The 23,468-nt window shown below is 44.2% G+C and overlaps 2 protein-coding genes across 5 annotated transcripts in view; both read left to right on the forward strand.

Annotated features, from left to right (window-relative positions):
* The window catches only part of LOC310986198 (vascular cell adhesion protein 1-like), a 44,279-nt gene that overhangs the window by 7,043 nt on the left and 13,768 nt on the right, over positions 1-23,468 (forward strand). The window contains exons 6-7 of one of the 4 annotated variants that reach the window (XR_014595395.1): positions 118-233; positions 7,138-7,337. The exons of the other annotated variants lie outside the window; for them this stretch is intronic. The gene's annotated coding sequence lies outside the window, so the exon portion shown is untranslated. Of the gene's footprint in view, positions 1-117; positions 234-7,137; positions 7,338-23,468 lie in introns of those variants that run through there. 4 annotated transcript variants of the gene reach the window in all.
* On the forward strand, positions 5,374-23,447 carry LOC310990087 (general transcription factor 3C polypeptide 1-like; the record flags this gene model as incomplete). The annotated part of the gene is made up of 10 exons (XM_083977323.1): positions 5,374-5,584; positions 9,804-9,860; positions 10,209-10,284; positions 11,305-11,934; positions 12,852-12,991; positions 13,360-13,464; positions 13,596-13,888; positions 15,016-15,932; positions 17,712-17,898; positions 23,079-23,447. The coding sequence occupies 10 exons, from the start codon at positions 5,374-5,376 to the stop codon at positions 23,313-23,315; spliced, it is 2,853 nt and encodes a 950-aa protein (XP_083833449.1). The 3' UTR covers positions 23,316-23,447.

Raw genomic sequence — 23,468 nt, forward strand, 5'->3', positions numbered from 1 at the left:
GTCAACCATAGCTGTGTTTAGCCTGACCCCGGCAGCAGTTTCTGTGTGTCACGTTTAACACGTACCTCATGGTTAAACTTAGGTTTTAAGGCCTCAGACTGATGTATTAAAGGAGAGGTGTCTGGGCCCTGATGCTCTGAGGCCCCACAGCGTGTCGCCTTCTGGTTAATATCACCTTGAGTAATGTTTACTCACTGTTCTGGTATTTGCATGGGAACTGAGTAAGAAAAAATGTTAAATATCAACATGTATAGGAGCTGAATGTGTTTGGTTGTGTTCTAAGGTTTCTGGTGTAATTCACTCAGTGTTTGTGTGGGGTCGCTGTGCTGTCACCTGGGGAGCGCAGGTGCATATAGGTGGCATTGTTCACTCTCTTTGTCAGGTTTTGACCCGGAAGGGCAAATGGTTTTTGACCGCTGTGGCGCGGAGGCGCTTCATGCCGCTGATTTGTTTGTTTTGCCTATTTTCTTTGTTTATGGACAATGCACAGCAATAAACCTGTGTTTGCAACTCAAGGAACAGCGTGGACATTCATTCAATGCAGTATGAGGACGGAGGCCGAGGCGAGGCGTGTCAACCAGGTTATCCCGGAGTTAGAAACCTCAGTAGCTCTAGTATCAGACCGAGCTCCTTTAATATTAGTCAAAAACCCGCACCAGTTGGAACTTTGTGGGACAGTCCGGCACGTTTGGTACGAACCGGAGGTGAGCGCAAGACGAGTGGAGCTTCTGGAAGCGGTTTGGACATCGAGGGGGTTTGGAGAGCGTCTACCGTGGACGCGGAGACGCTGGAGCCGCTGGAGCCGCGGTGCTGAGGCGGAGCTGGCTGTTGTGGAGCATCGGACCACCGGAGCATCGGAGCACCGGACCACCGGACCACCGGAGCACGGGATCACCGGACCACCGGAGCACGGGATCACCGCACGGCGCCCAACGCACGGAGCAGAGGTATGTGTAGCGCTACACCGGTAAATGGCCATTCAAATTGTGTGCACACATAGCCGGGCATAAACCCAATGCATTGGTCGCCGAAGCGGGGGGAACGAACAATAAACTTTGCGTCGGTTCTTTTGTTTTGCTGCGGACTGTTAATCAACTGACTATTCATGATGGAGAAGCGCGATGCTACGTCGGACACAATTAATGTTGCCGGGTCTAATGTGCAAACAGTTAATAAATCCAGTAGTGTGGCTGGCGGTGTTGAAATACAAACTCAAAAACGGGTGGTTAAACTCACTGCAAAGGCGCTTGCCAATGAATTAGACAGGTTACAATCTATCAGAAAATCTAAATTAAATAAAGCAGCCACCATAAGAAATTCAATACAAAGTTTGATGTTAAAGAATGATAAAACAAACGTACAGGATGCTCTTGATGAATTGTTTGAAGTCTGTTATGACGTAAAAAATATGCATAACAATTTGTTGGGTTTGTTGCCACATGAGGAAAAGAAAAAACATGAAATATGGTTTAAGGCAAAAATGTTGCCTATTAATGAGTGTATTGCAAACACAAAAATGTGGGTATCATGTGATGAAGGTAATGCAAACCAAAATGGTAATGTTGTGGATGACATCAATCCAAATGACAGTGTTTCAAATATTAGTAAACGCTCAAGCCATAGGAGCCGTAACAGTGCAAGGTCAAGTACTGCATCCTCTGCAGCAATAAAGGCAGAGGCAGAAAGGGCAGCACTTGTTGCTCTAGCTGCAGCTTTAAAGGAAAAGCACGCCTTGGAGGAACAGGAACAGCAGCTGAAGAGGAAAAGAGAGCAGCTTGATCTGGAAGCTGAAATAGCTGCGTCTGCTGCTAAGCTGGCTGTTTTACAGGCTTCAGAGCGGAGAAGTTGTTCTCAAGCACACAGCAATGGGATGAATTCCTATTTGGAGAAGGAGAAAAACAAACGACTGGAAAGGTCTGCCAACGCATTAAACCCTATGGCAAAAGAGTACCATCCTGTTGCATGGAAATCAACACAACAAAATGAGTCAAAATGGTCACTACCACCCAACAAAACCCTATTAAAGGATGTGCGACCCAAGGAAACTGAACAATGGGTTCAAGCTGCTTCAAAACATCAGCACAGCCAAAATGAACAGCAACATGTAAATATGTCTGGAACTTCACTGCATTTTCAACATCAGTCATCAACTACTCCACCTACATACCATCACCACAGCAACCAAAGGCCACCTGACATACTTACCATCATGCAAAGGCAAAATGAAATTACAGCAGCTCTGGTACAGCAACAGCATATGATGTCACTGCCACCAAGAGATATTCCCACATTTGAAGGGGACCCTCTCCACTACAGGGCATTCATCAAAGCCTTTGAGCAAGGAGTTGAGGAAAAGGCAGGAAAAGCGGATTGTTTGTACTATCTGGAACAGTTCACAAGAGGACAGCCAGGTGAATTGGTGCGCAGCTGTCAACATATGGCTCCAGAGCGTGGCTACGCAGTGGCAAAGGAACTTCTCCAGAAACATTTTGGAAATCAGTACAAAATCGCAAGTGCTTATATGGAAAAGGCTTTGGGCTGGCAAACAATCAAATCTGAGGACGTGAAATCATTGCAAGCCTATGCCTTATTTCTACGTGGATGCTGCAATGTAATGGAAGAGCTTCATTACATGCAGGAACTGGATATGCCAGTAAATATAAGAGCCATTGTGTCCAAACTGCCATTCAAAATGAGGGAACAATGGAGGACTAAAGCTCATGACATAATGGAGACAACCAACCAACCAGCTTGCTTCATTAATATGGTCATGTTTATTGAGCGTCGTGTCAGGATTCTGTCTGACCCTTTGTTTGGGGAGATACAGGAGTCATCTGGTGTTGCTGGGATAAAGACTGTCACTGGGTTTAAAGCACAACCTAGAAACAAAATGAAAGGAAACGTTGTGGCCACCACGGTAACATCTATGGACGTGCCTGAGAAAATTAAAGAGCCTACCTCTGGTCCAGAAAGGGCTGATTGCCTTTGTTGTGCTCGTGGCCACTCTTTGGAGGACTGCAAACAGTTCAAGGGAAAGAAGCACAAGGAAAAGATTGAGATTCTGAGGAGAAAGGGGGTTTGTTTTGCATGTTTATGTGTGGGACACATGAGCCGTGAGTGTGAAAGCCGCTTGACATGTAAAATATGTAGTCAAACCCATCCCACTGTGCTTCATATTAAAAGGCAACGAGCCCCGGAACAGTTTGAAACATCTCACCAGGCAACTTCACTTAAAACATGTGGACATACAGGGGCCGGTAAGGACCGGTGTGTGTTATCCATCCTGCCTGTGAAGGTCAAAAGTGCAAAGGGAAACCACATAATAAAAACCTATGCCTTTTTGGACCCAGGAAGTTCGGCTACATTCTGCTCAGAACATCTAATGCGGAAGTTGAACGTCACAGGGAGAAAAACCAACTTCCTGTTGAGCACGATGGGGCAGAAAACAGTGGTTCCAGCATACTCTTTAAGTGGTTTGGAGGTATCTAATCTGGACAGCAGTGACTTTCATATTCTCCCAGAGGTTCTCACACAAGAAAAAATGCCAGTTAATGTTAATAACATGGTAACATCTGAAGAACTGGCAAAGTGGCCATATTTGTCCAAGGTGAACATCCCAAACATAAAAGCAAATGTCGACCTGTTAATTGGAACCAACGCTCCCAAGATATTGGAACCTTGGGAGGTCATTAACAGTAGCGGGAATGGCCCATATGCTATAAAGACAGTGCTTGGGTGGGTTGTTAACGGACCACTGAATGGAAACAGTGGGGCTTCAGAGGTGGAGCTGCCCTTGGCGATGGTGAACAGGATCTCTGTATGTAAGCTTGAAGAAATGCTGGTCAAGCAGTACAGCCATGAGTTCAATGAGAAGACCACAAAGGAGAAGGAAATGTCCAGAGAAGACCATAGGTTTCTGGAAATCATGGAGCACTCAGCAGTACTTAAGGAGGGAAGGTATTGTCTGAAGCTTCCATATAAGAACAAAGAGGTCTGTCTACCTAATAACTTTGCAGTGGCTAAGCAAAGGATACAGGGTTTGAGGAGAAGATTCCTTAACAACAAACACTTGCATCAGGAATATGCTGAGTACATGAACACGCTCATCAGTAAAAACTATGCCGAGCAAGTGCCGCAGCAACAGCTGCATGGTGAAAGGGGTAAGGTGTGGTACATCCCTCACCATGGTGTTCACCATCCGAAGAAAGGATCTCTCCGTGTAGTGTTTGATTGTGGAGCCACATTTCAAGGAGCATCTTTGAACGGTGAATTGTTACCAGGTCCCAACCTCACCAGCTCATTGCTTGGAGTTCTTCTTCGTTTCAGGAATGAAGTGGTGGCATTCATGGGCGACATTCAAGCCATGTTTCACCAAGTGAAAGTTGCTGAGGAGGATAGAGATTTTCTTCGCTTTCTTTGGTGGCCAGATGGTGACATCACTCAGGACCTCAGGGAGTATCGGATGACTGTACACCTGTTTGGCGCCGTGTCATCTCCTAGCTGTGCGAGTTATGCGCTGAGGAAAACTGCGGATGACAACCGGCCTGAGTTTGTGGATGAGGTGGTGCAGTCTGTGAAGCAAAATTTCTACGTTGACGACTGTTTAAAGAGCTCAGCCACCGAAGAAGAAGCGATCCAAATGATAAATGATTTAACTGCTCTGTGTCAGAAGGGAAGCTTCATCTTGGAGAAATGGATAAGCAACAGTCGTGTGGTGTTGCAAGCCATCGCTGAGGAGCAAAGGACCAAGGACCTGACAGTACGTCAGTTTTGAAGTACCTTAACAATGAGGACAGGCGCTTTCACACGTTCGTGGCCAACAGAATCTCGACCATCAGAGAAACATCTGAACCCTCACAATGGAGACATGTAGGTACCAAAGATAATCCAGCTGACGATGCTTCAAGGGGAATGAAGGTCGCTGAGTTTCTGAACAAAAACAGGTGGCTGGAAGGTCCTGCATTTCTTTGGAAACCTGAGGAGGACTGGCCTAGAACTGTGTTGGACGTCTCAGTGGACTCTGATGACCAGGAGGTCAGAAAGGAGGTAATAGTGAATAACATCAGTATGTGTGACATCTGCAGTCCTACGGACCAGCTCATTTCCTTCTTTTCTGACTGGAAGAGGCTTAAGACAGCTGTTGCCTGGATCCTAAGGTTGAAGGTCATGTTGTTGGCACAGAGTCGCAGGAAGAAACAGTTGGAGGCTTCTGTGGCTAATTGTCAGGAGAAAGGAGGTCGTGGCAGCTCAAGGAGGACTGAAAGAAAAAGAGTCACATCAACATACATGATTGGCACTCTGACGATGGATGATTTGCTGGGAGCAGAGGGTGCCATAATTCGTTATTGTCAGCGACAGAGGTTTGGTGAAGAAATGTCTGCTTTGTCATCTGGGAAAGCGTCAGTGAGTCGACAGAGTCCCATATACCGGCTGGACCCAGTTTTGGAGAATGGATTTCTGAGAGTTGGAGGAAGACTGAGCAGAGGAGCAATGCCCGAGGAAGCCAAGCATCCACTCATTCTCTCCAAGGAGCAGCACGTTTCCACACTCATCCTCAGACATGTACACCAGAATCTCGGCCATGGTGGGCGGACTCACACACTGTCCAAGGTGAGGAGGAGATTTTGGATTACAAACGCCAATGCAGCCGTCAGGAAAGTAATTGGTGATTGCAGCTTTTGTAGGCGATATAATGGAAGAGCACTGGAACAAAAAATGGCTGACCTGCCAAAGATGAGAATCCTTCCTGATCTCCCGCCATTTACCAACACAGGGGTGGATTATTTTGGTCCAGTTGAGGTGAGGAGAGGAAGATCAACCTGTAAGCGATATGGTGTTATATTTACCTGTATGGCGAGCAGGGCTGTCCATCTGGAGGTGGCTGTTTCATTGGACACTGATGCATGCATCAATGCTCTGCGGCGTTTTATCAGCAGAAGAGGGCAGGTGACGAGTCTAACATCAGACAATGGCACTAACTTCATTGGAGCAGACAGAGAGCTGAAGGAGGCGCTTGCTGCTGTGAATCAGGACAGGATTCAAGGAGCGCTGGCACAGGTTGGCATTCAGTGGAACTTTAATCCGCCAGCAGGCTCACACCATGGTGGTGTGTGGGAGCGGATGATCCGCCTCGTGAGAAGAGTGCTCAGTTCTGTTCTGCATCAGCAGAAGTTGGATGATGATGGACTCCATACAGTGTTCTGTGAAGCGGAGGCCATTTTAAACGACCGTCCTATCACCAAGCTCTCAGAGGATGCTAACTACCTGGAACCTCTCACGCCTAACCATCTTCTTCTCTTAAAGGGAAAAGCAGCTTTGCCACCTGGAGCATTTGAACCCCATGATCTGTATGTGAGAAGGCGCTGGAGGCAAGTACAGTATCTCTCAGACCTTTTCTGGAAGAGATGGATACGGGAGTATTTGCCATTGCTCCAAGAGAGGCAGAAGTGGAACGAAAAGAAGAGGAGTTTGAAAGCTGGAGATATTGTGGTGATCATGGATTCTTCAGCTCCACGTGGTTCATGGCCGCTTGGCAGGGTTTTGGAGGTTTTCCCTGATAAGCAAGGGCTTGTGCGTTCTGTGAGGTTGCAGACGAGGGCCAGCATTATTGAAAGGCCAGTGACAAAACTTTGTTTGGTACATGGAATATAGATTTGTCTGTACTGTACTTTAAGGTAACTGTATCAACACATTATTTGCTCCTGTCTTGTTGTATTTGAATTGTTATGTCGGTCTGCCATTAACAATTAGGGGCCGGTGTATAGGAGCTGAATGTGTTTGGTTGTGTTCTAAGGTTTCTGGTGTAATTCACTCAGTGTGTGTGTGGGGTCGCTGTGCTGTCACCTGGGGAGCGCAGGTGCATATAGGTGGCATTGTTCACTCTCTTTGTCAGGTTTTGACCCGGAAGGGCAAATGGTTTTTGACCGCTGTGGCGCGGAGGCGCTTCATGCCGCTGATTTGTTTGTTTTGCCTATTTTCTTTGTTTATGGACAATGCACAGCAATAAACCTGTGTTTGCAACTCAAGGAACAGCGTGGACATTCATTCAATGCAGTATGAGGACGGAGGCCGAGGCGAGGCGTGTCAACCAGGTTATCCCGGAGTTAGAAACCTCAGTAGCTCTAGTATCAGACTGAGCTCCTTTAATAACATGCTTGAAGTTTGAATGATGAGTTTGGTACTGTAGGGGGTTGACGAATGTGTATTTTTATTGCTCTTGCACATCATTTGTAAGACCCAGTTTTTATGTCTATTTGTAAAAGAATGATTAAAATTGAATGATACTGTAGAATGATTGAACTTCCCAGCCGTAACTCAACCACTGAAAGCTTGAGCTTGATCTCAGTTATCCATTTCCACTTTCAGTGTGTGTGTGTGTGTGTGTGTGTGTGTGTGTGTGTGTGTGCTATATGTAGTGTTAGGTGAGTGACAGTAAAAAGAGGAACCACACTCATACAGGTAATACTCAGAAAATTAGAATATCGTGAAAACGTTCATTCATTTAAGTAATTCAACTTAAAAGGTGAAATGAATATATTATTTAGACTCATAACAGGCATTGCAAGATATTTCAAGCTTTTATTTGTTAGAATTTTGATTATTATGGCTTACAGCTTATGAAAACCCCAAAATCAGAATCTCAAAAAATTTGAATATCGTGAAAAAGTTCAATGTTGTAGCTCAAATTGTCAGCCAATTAATCCAAAACACCTGCAAAGGGTTCCTGAGCCTTTAAAAGCTCTCTGTCTGGTTCAGTACAGTTCGCAATCATGGGGAAGTGAATGAACTTTTTCACAATATTCTAATTTTCTGAGTATTACCTGTATATGCTGTATAATGGTGAGCCTTACACTGTAACTTTTGTAAAGATAGGCTTTCTCTGGCTCTTTCATTGGTATTTAAAGCAGAAGTGAGTGATATATTTGTGTTAAAGCAGATATCAGCTTCACGGCCGTTTCGGCTAATGCTGCGTTCAAGGCAGGCTTTTGAAACCGTAAGTTACAGCTTCAAGTCACAACTACGACTTGGTAGCGTTCCAGGTAACCCGTAGCTCGTGTTTTTACCATCCTGTTGTCTGTGAAAGTTCCCTATAACGGCCACTCGTAACTTCCGACCCGTGAACTCGTACCAGATCGAACTGGTATGACTTCACAGGAAGGAAAAACACAAAGTACGAGTTTCTTTGAACGCACCATGAGTTAGCAGCCCCCGCCCTTGTCAGGCATCAATTGGTCCTCGTGCTACGTCACCACATTCACGCGCATCCCTTGGCTGCACACACAGCCCTTCATGCCGTTCTCTCTCCTCATTGGATAACACTTGTATCCCACAAGGAAAATTTTCTCCTCGGGTTACAGCAGAGCAGAGTGACGGAGAGACTCGTGTTTAGGCTGAAATACTTCGTGTAAGTGATTGCTGACGGAAAATAGGACTATTTAGGACTTATATTAACAAAAACATTCCACTGATATCTGCTTTAATATAAGTCTTAAATAGTTATATCTTCCGACAGCAATCACTTGTATAGAGTGTTTGGACCGAAACACGGGTCTGTCAGTCACTCTGCTCTGCTCTGAGCCCAGGAGAAAATATTTATCGTATCCTACAGTTTTTATCCAATGAGGAGAGAGAACGGCATGCAGGGCTGTGTGTGCAGCCAAGGAACGCCGTGAATGTGGCGACGTAGGGACGAGGACTGTTATGGTGCGTTCAAGGAAACTCGTTTTTTTCCGACCTGTGAAGTCGTACCAGTTCGATCTGGTACATAGACTGTACAAAAAGACGTACTGGTACGATTTCACGGGTCAGAAGTTACGAGTGGCCGTTATAGTGACTTTCACCGGTAAAACAGGTCGGAAAAACACGAGTGGGTTGCCTGGAACGCTACAAAGTCGTAAGTTGTGACTTGAAGTTGTAATTTATGATTTCAAAAGCCTGCCTGGAACGCAGCATTAGCCAAAACGACCGGATCACTCACTTCTGCTTTAATGTAAAGCTGTTGCATTGAACAAGATACCCTACGATTAACAGTAATTAAAGTTGTACAGCACAATGTTGATGCACCATTATGTTAAAGTCATGATCTTCCTTTTACTATTTAACTTAAAGTGTTAAAATTAACAGACTGGCCCATATTTCACTCATCCAGTGTACGACCTTGTACCATTGTCTGACCTTGTACCATTGCATAAATAAAAAGTTTTTGTGACAAAATAAGAAAATGTGTGTAATAATCTGAACTGGAAATAATAAGTAGTTTGTAAGTTTTTACTGTTTGTGAGATTTTGTTGTTATTAGCTTGATTTTGTTAAAATTGTGAATCTCTGAGGCTTTGAGGGGAAACTCCAGTGCTTGGACTGATTCTTCAAATACACAGCACTGGGGGTTTTCCCCCTAAAATACAGACACACTACACTTAACTTTAATTTTTTGCAAGCAGAAAAAGTAAATCATTTATTTCAGCTGTTGAAAACCTGACTTCTTACTTAGCCCCTCAACCTCCTCAGCATCCACATAGACAACTTTCTAAATACAAAAAGTAGAAAATGACTGTGAAGAAAGATAAGAAAATATTTGTGATAAATAAAAACAGACAGCATGACTTCGTGTAAATGTAGAGTGTTCAAGGTTTTTTTAATGTGGATGTTGCATTTATTTTGCTTATTATTACATGCTGTACTGTAAATCTAAAATTGATGTAGAAGATGTATAGCTTGTGATTGTGGAATTACAATTTTAGATGTTTTGGCAATATATGATTGCGACTCTGTTTAAAATCACATCCTCTCATGTCTTTCTTACAGATATAAACTGTACAGATCCTCCTGTGATCACTCCACCCAGACTGGTGGTGAAGCATGGTGACCCAGTCAATGTCTCGTGCTCCGTGTGTCCAAACTGTACATACGACGTTTATGAATTTGAAAAAGCATTTGGAAAGACAACAAAAAACGCAAACACAATTCTGTGGGAAGCTGAGAAGATGAATGAATGGAAAACATCTGTCTTCTGCTACTATACTGCTAACTCTGGTCACCAGTCCTCTAACCTGCCCATAACTGTGTACAGTAAGTTAACTCACTGTTGAATAAACACACATTCACACACCAGTGAGTCTTTCCTTTATTTGTTCTTTCATATACAGTGATCAGGATTCACACCCAGCTGGTCTTTGTATTTCTGTCTCTTACATCTGTTTGTCTCCACAGAGCCTCCAGACAAGGTCTCCTTCAGCTTCGGTAGTCACACTGGACCGATGATTGAGAATCGTCCCTACGCTCTGCAGTGACCTGATTGTGACCTTCTACAAAGGACAAACACAGCTGACTCAACTACAGTCCACCCAGACAGGAGAGAAAAATGTCAGTGAGACCTTCTATCATCACCTCCACTAAAGACGACGATGGAGTTCAGTTCTCCTGTGAGGCCAAACTGGAACTGGGACCTGAAGGACCACAGCCCCCTCCAGTGGTGTCATCAGCTACTGCTTCTGTGCTCTGTGAGTCTGACAACACTTATTATCATCATTATCTGGCTTCTATTGGAGTTATCATTGGAGTATCATGTGATTCACTTAAAGCTGTCCAAATCCTATTTTTACATATAAGGAGGTTATTGCCGGGTATATTTCATTTTTCATTTAGGCTATAGCCTTTGTATCATTGTTGTCTCAAAATATCACTACACATGCTTTGCAACATCCACCAGTTCCTTACCACACAACACTGAGTGTGCATAACTCTGTTAATATGAGAGAGCAGTGTTAAAGTGTGTTTTTATCGACGTACCTCTTGTTTACTCTAGCTTCCTGGGTAGACCTTACTAGTCGACTGTCGAGCTCGGGACTGTTTCCATATCAACAAAGACAAAAACGTGAGGAAAACATGGATTTAGGAGGAAAAAATTATTTTGGATGGGGAAAAAAAGCAGTTATATTCATATTGATGCTTTTTCCCCATCCAAAATATTTTTTCCCTCCGAAATCCATGTTTTCCTCGCGTTTTTGTCTTTGTTTCCAGGCTGCACATATTTTACATATACACTCAGGGACCCAGAGCTGTAGAGCGTTACTTAGAAAATTACCGGAATTCTCCTTTAAAAAAAAATACACAGCTTCCTAAGATGTGGTGGAAACAGAAGCATGAATTATTTCTGATATTGTACCAAGCTTTAGTTACCAAAACATTTTATGTTTTTCAGCCTAAAGGCAATCTACAGTATCTATCTGTCTATCTAGCCTGTTTGCCGTCTGTTCGATGGCTGAGCTTTTTGACCACGCCCACTCTCCCACTGTTTCCCAAACAGGTGTTTTTCATGGCGTTTTCCACACTCGCTGTGCACCGAGTCCTTCTGCTTCTTGAGGGGTCTCATCAACAACGGGATGAGAGACGACAGACCTGTCACTGAGTTTCACTATGAAGATGGAGAGGGAGTGGCGACGAGATGGTCGAAGAGAAAAGAGAAACAAGGCGGAGGAAAGGCTGAAGATGGAGCCGCCAAAGAGCCGCAGCCACAGCCAGAGCCACAGGCGGAGCCACAGGCGGAGCCACAGCCGGAGCCACAGGCGGAGCCACAGCCGGAGGCGATGGAGGTCGAAACCGTTGTGAATGATGAGGCGATGAACAAAACAGATGAAGATAAAACCCCAGAAGAGGAAAGTGTCACCGCGGCCGCTGCAGGTGAAGGTGAAGGTTCATCCGGCGCGGAGCAGCAGAGCGACGATCAACCAACTGAAGTCAAGGCATCGGACGCAGCAGCCGCAGAGGATCCTCCAGATCTGTCGGACATGCTGCAGTTCTCTCTGGAGTCTCCGGGTGGCGCCTGTGCGGTGTCTCTCACCCTCATGGCGCTGGGCCTGCTGAGCGTGCACCTGACCATCCCCAAACAGATGGTGGTGGTGGACAGCAACCTGGTGGACAACGACGTAGTGAAGAGGTGAGAGTCTGTTCATAGTATTCAGTCCTGTTTATTCATCAAAGAGCTATTTGTTTCAGACTACCTTACTATAATGTGTTATTCTGACACTTAATAGTGAACATATTGTAGTTTCCTTATTAATAAAGCTGTAAGTTGATGCTCTGATCATTTCCTTGTTGTAATCCACTTCAATGACAAAAGAAGTTAAACTGTTTCCTTCAAAAAATAAAACAATAAAACAATATTTGGTACAAACAGTTATCCAAAATTGAGAAAATCAAAGATAAATCACACCCACACAGATCCTTATGTATTAAAAGGCAATTATATATGTATTATTGTTAGAAAGCCACAACTTTCCCATCAACTATTACAAAAAGATGAAAGGATGAAATTAGAAACGCTTTAAATTATCCACACATACACATCTTTTTAGTGTAATGACTTCTATATGAACTTCTTTCTTACCATAAATGTGAACTGATTACAGTGAACAGATTAAAATGTTGATTTAATCTGTAAAAACTGTAAATAGTCATTTTTATCAGAATAAACATACATCATAAACATAAACCATTTAAATTATCAACTTGAATTAAATATGAATTGGTTCAAATTGCATATAGCCTCCTACATATAGCATAATTGTCTTATTGAGTTGTTTTTTTTATAGACTACACCGACTAAAAACAAACTTTCGAGAACTGAAATTATTTTCAGTTATTCAACAGGTTGATTGATAGAAAATAAAAACCAATCAATCAAACAACTCAGATGTAGGTTTCCATTCTCTTGTGTCAGTAAATTGATTATTGGCCCTTTTCTTTATTTTCTTTAATTGTTTGATTGAGAAACTGATCAGCACGCTGCAGCATCTCTCTGTTCAAATGTCATCGAAGTTCTGACTCTGAAGATTTGGATTTTGTTTTTTTCAGCATGGCGGCGCTGGAGGAGGAGGATGACGACGACTACGACGGTGAAGAGTGTGAGGGGAGGAAGAAGCTGGAGGTGAAGGCGCATCAGGCCTCGCACACCAACTACCTGATGATGCGAGGATACTGCTGCCCCGGCATCGGTAAGTACACACTCACAGATCGATTCTGACTATTGATTATCAAGCAAACTGATTTTAACCTCTGGGATGCGAGAATTTGATATTTGTCATATTTAGTTTGCATCAGTGTAAATAAGTTGTTTTATGAGGGTTTTTTTGAGAAGAAAATAATGAATTAATCTGAAGCTAATAATAATAATAATAATAATAATAATAATAATATATGTTTTGACCATTCAAATTTTGTAAAAAAAAAACACATTTTATCTATTATTATTATTGTTGTCATTATGCTGGACTGTGATGCTCTAGTTCTGTTTCGTTGTTGCAGGTGACAATGACAATAAAGTATTGAATTGAACTGAATTTTTGTTTTGTTTCACTTCCAGTCAAAATTCGTAACCTCAACACTAATGACAACATTGTGGTTGAGTCGTGTACCATGAAGTTGCAGCTACGCAACACGCCTGCTCACAACATATTCGACACGGAGGGTAAGTATCAACACATTCACTAGATGAAGTGAACGATCGGCTGATTATCAGACACAGTATTGATCATTTCTGGTTGATCCCTTTTGATCTGCAGAAACGTATTGATTGTTTTCCTCTCTCTTCGTTCGTAGGCTCCCCGCCACTGGACCTGACTAAATGCGGCCCCTCCCTGCTGCCGTCCATCCTCACCTACTCCATGTGCTCCCCCTCCCCCTCCTCCTCCTCCTGCAGCGTGGAGGAGTGCGACAGGCGTTTGGTGGAACGAGGATACACTCCTCAGGACATCGAGGCGTGTGCTCGGCTGAGGAGCGTCATGGGCGAAGCCGGTGAGAACGGTTTGGACCTGCGAGACCTCCACCAGGTTCACGCGCAGCAGGAGGAGCTGCAGGCCGGCTGCACCCGCAGCCCCCGGCAGTACATGGAGGTAAACACAAGCACGAGCACATCGTTACAGAAAATTCAACTGAAGCTGCACGAGACAAATTCCAGATCTTGTTATACTGGTAATGGCCACATGTGGGACTATTACATAAATTATATAAATATCTATTTTTCTTTTGTAAAGAAGCATTTTATGGAGCTAATTTATTCCCTCATTCTGGGGAAGATGTGCTGGTGTGGGCGGAGTTGTGTTTTGTTTAGTCTCTAGTTTTGTCTCTCGTCTCTAGTTTAGTTTGGTTTTAGCTTATATGTAAATATTTGATATTTTGAGTATCTCTCTCTCTTTTGCGTGTGTTTATTGTCCTATGGACTGCCTCTGTGTCTGAAATGAAGTGTTGAATTGAATTGAATGTAACTTAGTCATTAGTCAATCATCAATAATTGGCAGTTTTGGGCATGTTACTTTTTAAAAAGTAATTAGTTCTAATTATTTGTTACTTTCCCCAAAAGGTAACTGAGTTAGTAACTGAAAATAATGTGTATATAACGTAGACTTTAACGGGTGTGTTATTTTGTGACAAGACTTCTTGAGTCAAGTAACGGTGCATTTTACTGTAAGTAAAGGCGTTATAATGGGGGAAGCAGTAATTTTTTTGATTACTCGTTACTAAAAAAAGTAGCACCGTTTATTTAAAATACGGTTATTCCCATCACTGATAATTGGTCATGTGTGGTATTTCCACCTAAGATAGGTAATCATTTTCCATTGGTCAAAGCATACAGGTTACATAGCTCGGAGTGTGTGATGTGTGAAGTCACGTTATCCAAGCAGTTTCACATTTCTCTTTGTGTGTCTGAGCTTCGGTGGGTGAGACGGTGACACCTCAGCTCACTCTTGTGTTTCATGGTCCTTACTGGGATTTATAAAACTGAATCTGAGACTAAACTAAATCATAATCTGATCTGGAGGTGACACTAGTTCGCCTTTAGGAAACCAAACTGTTGCACACCTTATACTTTCAACCTTGAGCCAAGTTGTGACAATATCATACAAGGATAACTGGTGTTCAGGAAAGGTGGGTGTAGCAAACAGTTTCTTTGTTTCGTCTTCCTGTTTGTGTTTGTCTGATCTGTGTTTCTCTTCTTTTTTTTCTTTTTTTTTCGCCCCAGGATTTACAAGAAGAAAACCAGGTGTTTAAAGTCGGGGGTCAGGACCGCCGCTGGGTGCTGACGCAGCACGCCGACCCGTGGCTGCTGACCGTAAACACCAAGCAGTGGTCCCAGGCGTACTTCAAATCTCGCAGCATGCCGTTTTTGGAGAATGAGCACAACATCCCCTTCATGCGCAAGAGGTGCAGAGGAGAGAGCCACAAGGACACGGAGGAACCGCCGAGCAAGAAACCCGCTGTGGACAGAGGAGAGGCCGAACACGGCGGCAATGTGGAGGCAGAGCGAGGGTCCGCCGACGAGACGAACGAGGAAGCACAGCTGGAAAAGCGGAAAGAGACTGAAGAGGAGGGAAGTGGAGACAAAGAGCTGAACGCGGGAGGAGAGGAGGCAGGACAACAGATGAGCCAGGAAGAAGAAGTAAAGGAGGATGCAGGAGAAGAGAAGATGGAGGGAGAAAAGGAGGATGCAGGAGAAGAGAAGATGGAGGGAGAAAAGGAGGATGCAGGAGAAGGGAAGACGGAGGGAGAAAAGGAGATTGCAGGAGAAGAGAAGACAGATGAAGTAAAGGAGGATGCAGGAGAAGAGAAGATGGAGGAAGACAAGGAGGATACAGGAGAAGGAAAGATGGAGGGAGAAAAGGAGGATACAGGAGAAGGAAAGATGGAGGGAGAAAAGGAGGATACAGGAGAAGGAAAGATGGAGGGAGAAAAGGAGGATACAGGAGAAGGAAAGATGGAGGGAGAAAAGGAGGATAAAGGAGAAGGAAAGATGGAGGGAGAAAAGGAGGATGGAGGAGAAGGGAAGATGGAAACTGAGGAGGGACACAAAGAAACGACAAGAGTGACGAGATCCAGGAGGCGCGCCAGTGTTTGTGCTGAAAGAGATGAAGAAGTGTCCTCTCCCCAGAGTGCTGCTGGGTGAGTACAGACTGTGACAGAATAAAAGCTTTCAAAGTAGTTTGATATGAGGTTAAACACCGGACCGGTGTGTTAGATTTGGGATAGTTCAACATTTTGTCAAATTGGCCCATTGCCATAATCCCTATAGTCATAGCAGTAGGTTCGTTACCTTTAATTGTCGGTGCAAGCTATTTTTAGAACGGCGGAGCAGAGCCACGAGCTGCTCAGAGCTACGCTACGGAGGCTCATGGGATTTCTTGGTTTCCCTCATCAAACTCATCAAATACGCAATCCAACAACTCCAAAACGCTCTGGTGGACAAGTTGTAACCTGCACATTCACCACGCTATGAGATAATAACAGAACGTTACCAGACGGAGTTGTTTTAGAGGTAAATTCATGCAAAACAGCTGATGTGTGTTCCTGTCAGGGGCAGTTTTTCAGCAAGCAGTCTCTGCATTTACCTCGAAAACAACCCTGTCTCGTGACGTTACGTTATTATCTCATAACATGGTGAATGTGCAGGTCACAACTTGTCCACAAGAGCGTTTTGGAGTAGTTGGATTGTGTATTTGATGAGTTTGATGAGGGAAACCAAGAAATCCCATTAGCCTCTGTAGCGTAGCTCTGAGCAGCTCTGCTCAACAACATCACAACATGCACTGACAATTAAAGGTAACGAACCTACTCCTAAAACTACAGGGATTATGGCAATGGGCCAATTTGCCAAAATGTTGAAGTATCCTTTTAACTCAGCAGATGAGAACATCTGCATGAATGAGAATGTAGCGACTCCAGTCCACACCTCTAAGCTGGTTTCCCCACCACCAAAACTGAAATATGATCTCCTTCATGTTGGTGCTTGGTGATAAATTGCACATGTTTAATCACATTGAACATCTGAACCCTGAATCATCACAGCTGCAAAGGCTCAGATTGATGAAAACATGTTGCACTCGTGTAAAAAAAAAAAAAAAAAAAAGAGTAAAATGTTGGATCAAATCCAATGAAAACAGATGTAACTGATCATCTTGTCTTCATAGGACAGATACCTTCACACAGTTCTGGCTCTGAATCACCAGGGAGCTCTGTGTTTTTGTGTCATAACCCTATGAACTGTGGGTAATTTCCTATGGCATATTCAGTAAAACTCGACTCATGGAAAGTAAAGGTGCATCTCAATAAATTAGAATATCATGGAAAGATTTATGTATGTCAGTTAATTCATTTAAAAAAAAAGTGAAACTAATACATTGTATAGATCTATAACACACAGAATGAAACATTATATTTCTTTTAATTGTAATGATTATGGCTTCACATTTAATGAAGTCCTAAAATTCAGTATCTCAAAAACATTGAATATTACAAATAGTATTGAAAAATATTTTTAATATGGAAATGTTTGCCTTCTGAAAATGATGTCCATCTACAGTATATGCATTCAGTACTTTCCCATGTTATTCTGATGTATTGAGACAAACCAGTATGAAAGATGGCCGCAGACGTATGGGAACTGGCCTCAACGTCTGTGAAGGTCAACATGGGGATTCAGACATTTTCATTTGAAGATGGTTTTAGCTTTATGATGGTGTTGGGACAGTTTGATGATATAAGCAGACCCTAAAACAGTTTGGCTCCTACAACAAACCAGACTGACACAAACACTGGAAATCGGCCCGACTCTAATCACCTGTAACAGTTAAATGTGTGTTTCCCGTTCCTGTGTGTGTGATCATCTCCTGTTTCTTCCTGTTTCCACTATCCTCATCATCATCATCATCATCATCATCACAGTGAGTACGTGAGCTTCGTCAGCCGACCGTGGCGCATGGTGGACGGCACGCTGAACCGGCAGGTGTGTAAGGGCATGTTGGAGGGCATCATGTACCACATCATGTACCGACCCGGACTCACGCAGCAGGCGCTGGTGGAGCGCTACAAAAACGTGCTGCAGCCAGTGGCCGTGCTGGACATCCTGCAGGTAAACGGGAAAACTCCCTATTTTACGATGTATTTAATATTCACTTCCAAGACAGACTTGGAGAAAGAAAGACGTTATGTAGGAGTAAATTAATTTCCTGCTCTTTAGTTAATACACAACTCCAAGATTCCTGTGTGCTTATCAGTGTTTTTGTTTTTGTTTCTACTGTGACGGCCTCCTGCCTGTGTATGCCTGTGTGTGCGTGTATGGTTGTCTCTGCCTTGTCAAGCTGCAGGTGATGAGCTGGTGGGCGTGGCCAATTCCCAACCTGTGATAAGCTGGTCCTTCCTCCTGCCTCAGTCTCTGCCTGACATCGCCTGGCTCCGGAGGGAGAGCTGTGTGCTGCAGCCCCTCGTTTTCTTTTGTGTTCCCTTTGTTTGCTTTGTCATCATTTTGGTCCCTTTGTTAGGGAAATAAATTATCATTTTGTTACTTTTACCTGCGCAGTTCCTTTTATTTGTCCGACCATGAGCCGGGTCGTGACAAATGTGGGGGCTCGTCCGGGATGTCCGTGTGCGCTAGTAAGCCAGAGTTGTGAATGAACTCATGGGAATTTGTGAATGGAACCGCTGTGGCGGCGTTACTATCGAGTAGCGTGGGAACCCGGAAGTCGCGAGGGCTTGTGTGTGTGGTTTGTACGCCACGGTTTAGCTGTGAACTGCGTCGGTAAATTTTGGGCCATGGTTGTGTGGTTTCTCTGGGTCACTTGGCTTTTGTTGCTGCTTAAAGATAATTGTTTTGTCCGGGCATCCTGATCAGTTAGCCGCCGGGTGAGCAGATCTCGCCACTTTATTATTTTGCCTTTTTTGTTTTGGTCGGTAACCCTGAGGAGGGGGTGCGCTGGCCTTGGGTTGTTGCAACTGGCCAGTCTCGGTCAGATGTAATCTCCTGCGGTTGGTGTCACTTCGAGCTCGGCAAGCCGACGAAGACTACGTGAGGTTTTGTAAGTATTGTGGTAGGTAGTTAGGGGTTGGGGTGTCTCGGCTTGTTTTTTTTCGTAGCTCCTTGTTTGGGAGTTACCTAGTAGTAGCAGCAAGGGTAAGTGTCCTGGAGTTTTGTATTACTGTGTGTAGAGTATGGCGGATGTGGCGTTTTTTGTTCAGGCTCCGTCGGAGGAGTTGCTGGATAAATGCACGCGGGAACAATTGTTTAAAATAGCGGAGCATTATCATATCGATATCCCAGATAGAAGGGTGAAAGACGCGACGATTCAGAATGTTGTGTTTGCTGCATTGTGCGAGTTGGGTATATTGACGAGTGCTGCGCGTCTTCCCCAGGCCAGGGTGGAGAGTTTGGCTCCACTGGCTGCGGGCGCGAGTGAGCTCACGTTTGAGCAACAGAAAGAACTGTTAGTGTTGCAACTGGAGCATGAACAAATGAAGCTCAAGATTGATGCTGAAAGAGAATTAGCCCTTAAGAAAATGCAGTGTGAAACAGAGCAGGCTAAGATTGTACTGCAGCAGCAGAGGCTGGATTTGATTAAAAGTGGAAAGACGGTGGGAGTGTTGGATTCTTTTGATGCGTCCCCGTTACCTGAGTCGCCTGGCAGTTTTGATGTTTTGGGTAATCTTCGTTTGTTGCCTAAATTTAATGAGAAAGAGCCGGAAGCTTTTTTCTCTTTGTTTGAACGTGTGGCTGAGTCACGGAAGTGGCCTGAGTCAGCCCGCACGGTGATGCTCCAGTGCGCACTGACTGGCCGTGCACAGGAGGCTTATTCTGCTCTGTCGGTGGCTGATGGCCAGGATTATGAGTGTGTAAAGTCTGCCGTATTGAAAGTGTACGAGCTCGTGCCGGAGGCTTATCGCCAGCGCTTTCGTTCGTGGGGGAGAATGGAGAAGCAGACGCACCTTGAGTTTGCTCGTGACCTGACGGGTCATTTTGCGCGTTGGTGTGCCGCGTTAAAAGTGGAGACGTTTGAGGATTTGTCCGAGTTAATTGTGTTGGAGCAGTTCAAAAATTCCATACCTGAAAACATTGCACAACACATTAACGATCTCAAGGTAAGACGTGTGTCTGAAGCTGCTTCTGTGGCGGATGACTATGTGTTGACGCATAAACGCTCTTTTGGTGAGTGGCGCGCGCATAGTGACAGCCGTGGTGGACCGTTTGCAGAGCGTGCTGAGGCGGCTCTGGGGAGTTATGCTGGTCGTTCAGGTAAATCCGACGCACTGTCTCGCGTTCCTCAGGATTGAGGTTTGAGCTAGGACTTTATTGCTGTTATGATCTTTTGCTCTCCTGTTCACTCTTCTGTCGTCCTTCCCTCTTAAATTGCTTCCCACTGGTACCAGGTTGCTGAGGTGGGGGTGTGGAAGATGTGCGTGGTGAGCTGAGTGGTTCTCAACAGCAGTTGGTGTTCCTGTCCTCGGATGTGTGTGCCCTTGGGTGTGTGCCTTAAACATGGTAAACTCTATACGTGTAAAAAAAAAAAAAAAAAAAAGTAAAACTTCAAAGTAAGCAAAATGTATATATATTTGTGAAAAAAAAAAAAAAAAAATCTTTAAAGTAAGTAGAATGTATATATTTGTGAAGAAAACAAACTTTGCAGTAAGTAGACTGTGTATATATTTGCAAAATTAAAAAAAAAAAAAATTGGGTTTGGTTTAATGATGGGGGAGCTATTGTCGGCTTCGGGGTTGGGCCCCGTTTTTCAGGGAGGGGGGTGTGACGGCCTCCTGCCTGTGTATGCCTGTGTGTGCGTGTATGGTTGTCTCTGCCTTGTCAAGCTGCAGGTGATGAGCTGGTGGGCGTGGCCAATTCCCAACCTGTGATAAGCTGGTCCTTCCTCCTGCCTCAGTCTCTGCCTGACATCGCCTGGCTCCGGAGGGAGAGCTGTGTGCTGCAGCCCCTCGTTTTCTTTTGTGTTCCCTTTGTTTGCTTTGTCATCATTTTGGTCCCTTTGTTAGGGAAATAAATTATCATTTTGTTACTTTTACCTGCGCAGTTCCTTTTATTTGTCCGACCATGAGCCGGGTCGTGACACTACACACACTCCTTATCCCTCCAGTACAGCAGCACCTTTCCTTTTTCCTTTCCTTTTATTAAACTACCATTAAGGAAACTCAACACTTCCTTTCAGAATTTTCAGATTAAAAATATTGCAGTCTTCTTTTTATGAAAGGGATAGTTCAACATTTTGGCAAATTGTCCCATTGTACAGACGGGTCAGAAGTGGTTCCGCCAAAATAAAAGCTTTCAAAGTAGTTTGATATGAGGTCAAACACTGGACCAGACTAATATGTCAGATTTTACCCGTAGATGCCCCGGGCGCTGCACTGTGGCTGCCCACTGCTCCTCAGGGATGGGTTAAATGTAGAGAAATAATTTCACTGTACTAGCTGTATATGTGACAAATAAAGTACCTTTACCTTTAAAGGGATAGTTCAACATTTTGGCAAATTGGCCCCTTGCCATAATCCCTATAGTCATAGCAGTAGGTTCGTCACCTTTAATTGTCGGTGCAAGCTATTTTTAGAACGGTGGAGCAGAGCCGTGAGCTGCTCAGAGCTACGCTACGGAGGCTCATGGGATTTCTTGGTTTCCCTCATCAAACTCATCAAATACACAATGAATCCAACAACTCCAAAACGCTCTGGTGGACAAGTTGTGACCTGCACATTCACCACACTATGAGATAATAACACAACGTTACCAGACAGAGTTGTTTTAGAGGCAAATTCATGCAAAACCGCTGATGCACGTTGCCTTCAGGGGCAGTTTTTCATCAAGCAGTCTCTGTATTTGCCAAGAAAACAACTCTGTGAAAGTGAAAACATCGGGTTTGTTTGTTTGGAGATGCCATATCTCCACCTCGTCCTCGTCTGCCCCGTGGCCTCCTCCTCCCTGCTGGACGGCCAGGAACAACTCCCTAAGGAGGCGCCCTGATGGGATCCGTACCAGATGCCTGAACCACCTCAACTGGCTCCTTTCCACAGTGGAGCAGGAGCAGCGGGTCTAATCTGAGTCTCTTGCAGATGACTGAATTTCTCACCTTGTCTCTGTGGGAGACTATCCCAGCCACTCTCCTGAGAAAACCCATTTCACCGGCTTGTATCCATGAGCTCGTTCTTTCAGTCATGACCCATCGCTCATGATCGTAGGTGAGAGGAGGAACGAAGACCGACCAGTAGATGGAGAGTTTGTCTTTTGGCTCGGCTCTCTTTTCGCCACAAAGGTGTGGTACAGCGACTTCTAGTCATAGCAGTAGGTTACCTTTAATTATCGGTGCATGTTGTTTTGAGATCAGCGGGGCAGAGACGTGAGCTGCTCAGTGAACACAATGGAGGTGAACGGCACAGGTCCCCTGTCCCTCATCAAACTCATCAAATACACAATCCAACAACTCCAAAACGCTCTGGTGGACAAGTTGTGACCTGCACATTCACCACACTATGAAATAATCATGTAACAATGTAGACACACAAAGCAATTACTCTGAACTACTTGTGCTTTTGAAATCACTCCACCCAGCAGTCATTTCAGGAATGTAGTTACGGCTGTATTTGCCTCAAGAACAACTCAGTCTCATAATGTTACATGATGAGCACTATTCACCTCCATTGTGTTCGCTGAGCAGCTCACATCTCTGCCCCACTGATCTCAAAACAACATGCACCGATAATTAAAGGTAATGAACCAACTGCTATGACTATAAGGATTATGGCAATGTGCCAAAATGTTGAACTATCCCTTTAAACTTCACTTAGGGCAAAGACGCATTCCCCACCCAGAGAAGTCAGTCCAGTTTCCTGCTGAGAACCATGGCGTCAGATTTTTATCATGATGTTATCAAATGTTATTCAGTTGTGTTTACAGGAACGTGTTTGGGAAAGCACATTTTATTTTACCGAAATGTCAGTAGTCCTCTTCAGTGGGTAACTCCCAATATTTGTGATCCTATGCTGTCATTTATAACTATTAACATATAGTCATTATTTGACATTAACAAAATTAGTTTGTCTATTGGTGTTTCTTCATTTTGTTCCTCTATGTGTCTTTTTTTCCTGCTGCATTTAAGTGATGTGGGAAAACTCATTTTAAGGTTGAAGAAGTGATGATCAGGACATTTTTATTTGAGCTTTTTAAATAATGCATATTAATATTTACACAATATTATACTCAATACTAAAATAATATAGCCTTTTTGTCACCTAATGTGTCACCGTCCCTCTCCTTCTCTGTAGGCGCTTATCGACATGGGCTGCGTGACCAAAAAGACTGTGGTGAAAGGTCCTAAACCGTCGCTGTTCAGTCGCTCCGTGCAGCTGAAGGTAAGCGAGGCAGAGTTGGAGATCGAGGAGCCGGACAAAGTTTTCTATGAGCCCACCGTCAGCTGCTGCCTGCGGCTCAGCCAGGTGCTGCCCAACGAACGCCACTGGAACAACGCTACACCGTCCAAGTGCTCGTCCACCCAACACTGACCTGCGCTCGACCTGGCATCACGTCAGGTACATGATGGGGAAAACGTATCAGGCCGATAATGACGCCTAGAAAGTGTCATTTAAAAAAATTCTGGTTTTACAGAACGGGGGATGTTTCTTTGTACATTTCGGTTGTTGATTTTTGATCCTAAA

The sequence above is a fragment of the Trachurus trachurus genome (genome assembly GCF_905171665.1).
Source record: "Trachurus trachurus genome assembly, chromosome: 1".
Lineage (NCBI taxonomy): Eukaryota > Metazoa > Chordata > Actinopteri > Carangiformes > Carangidae > Trachurus > Trachurus trachurus.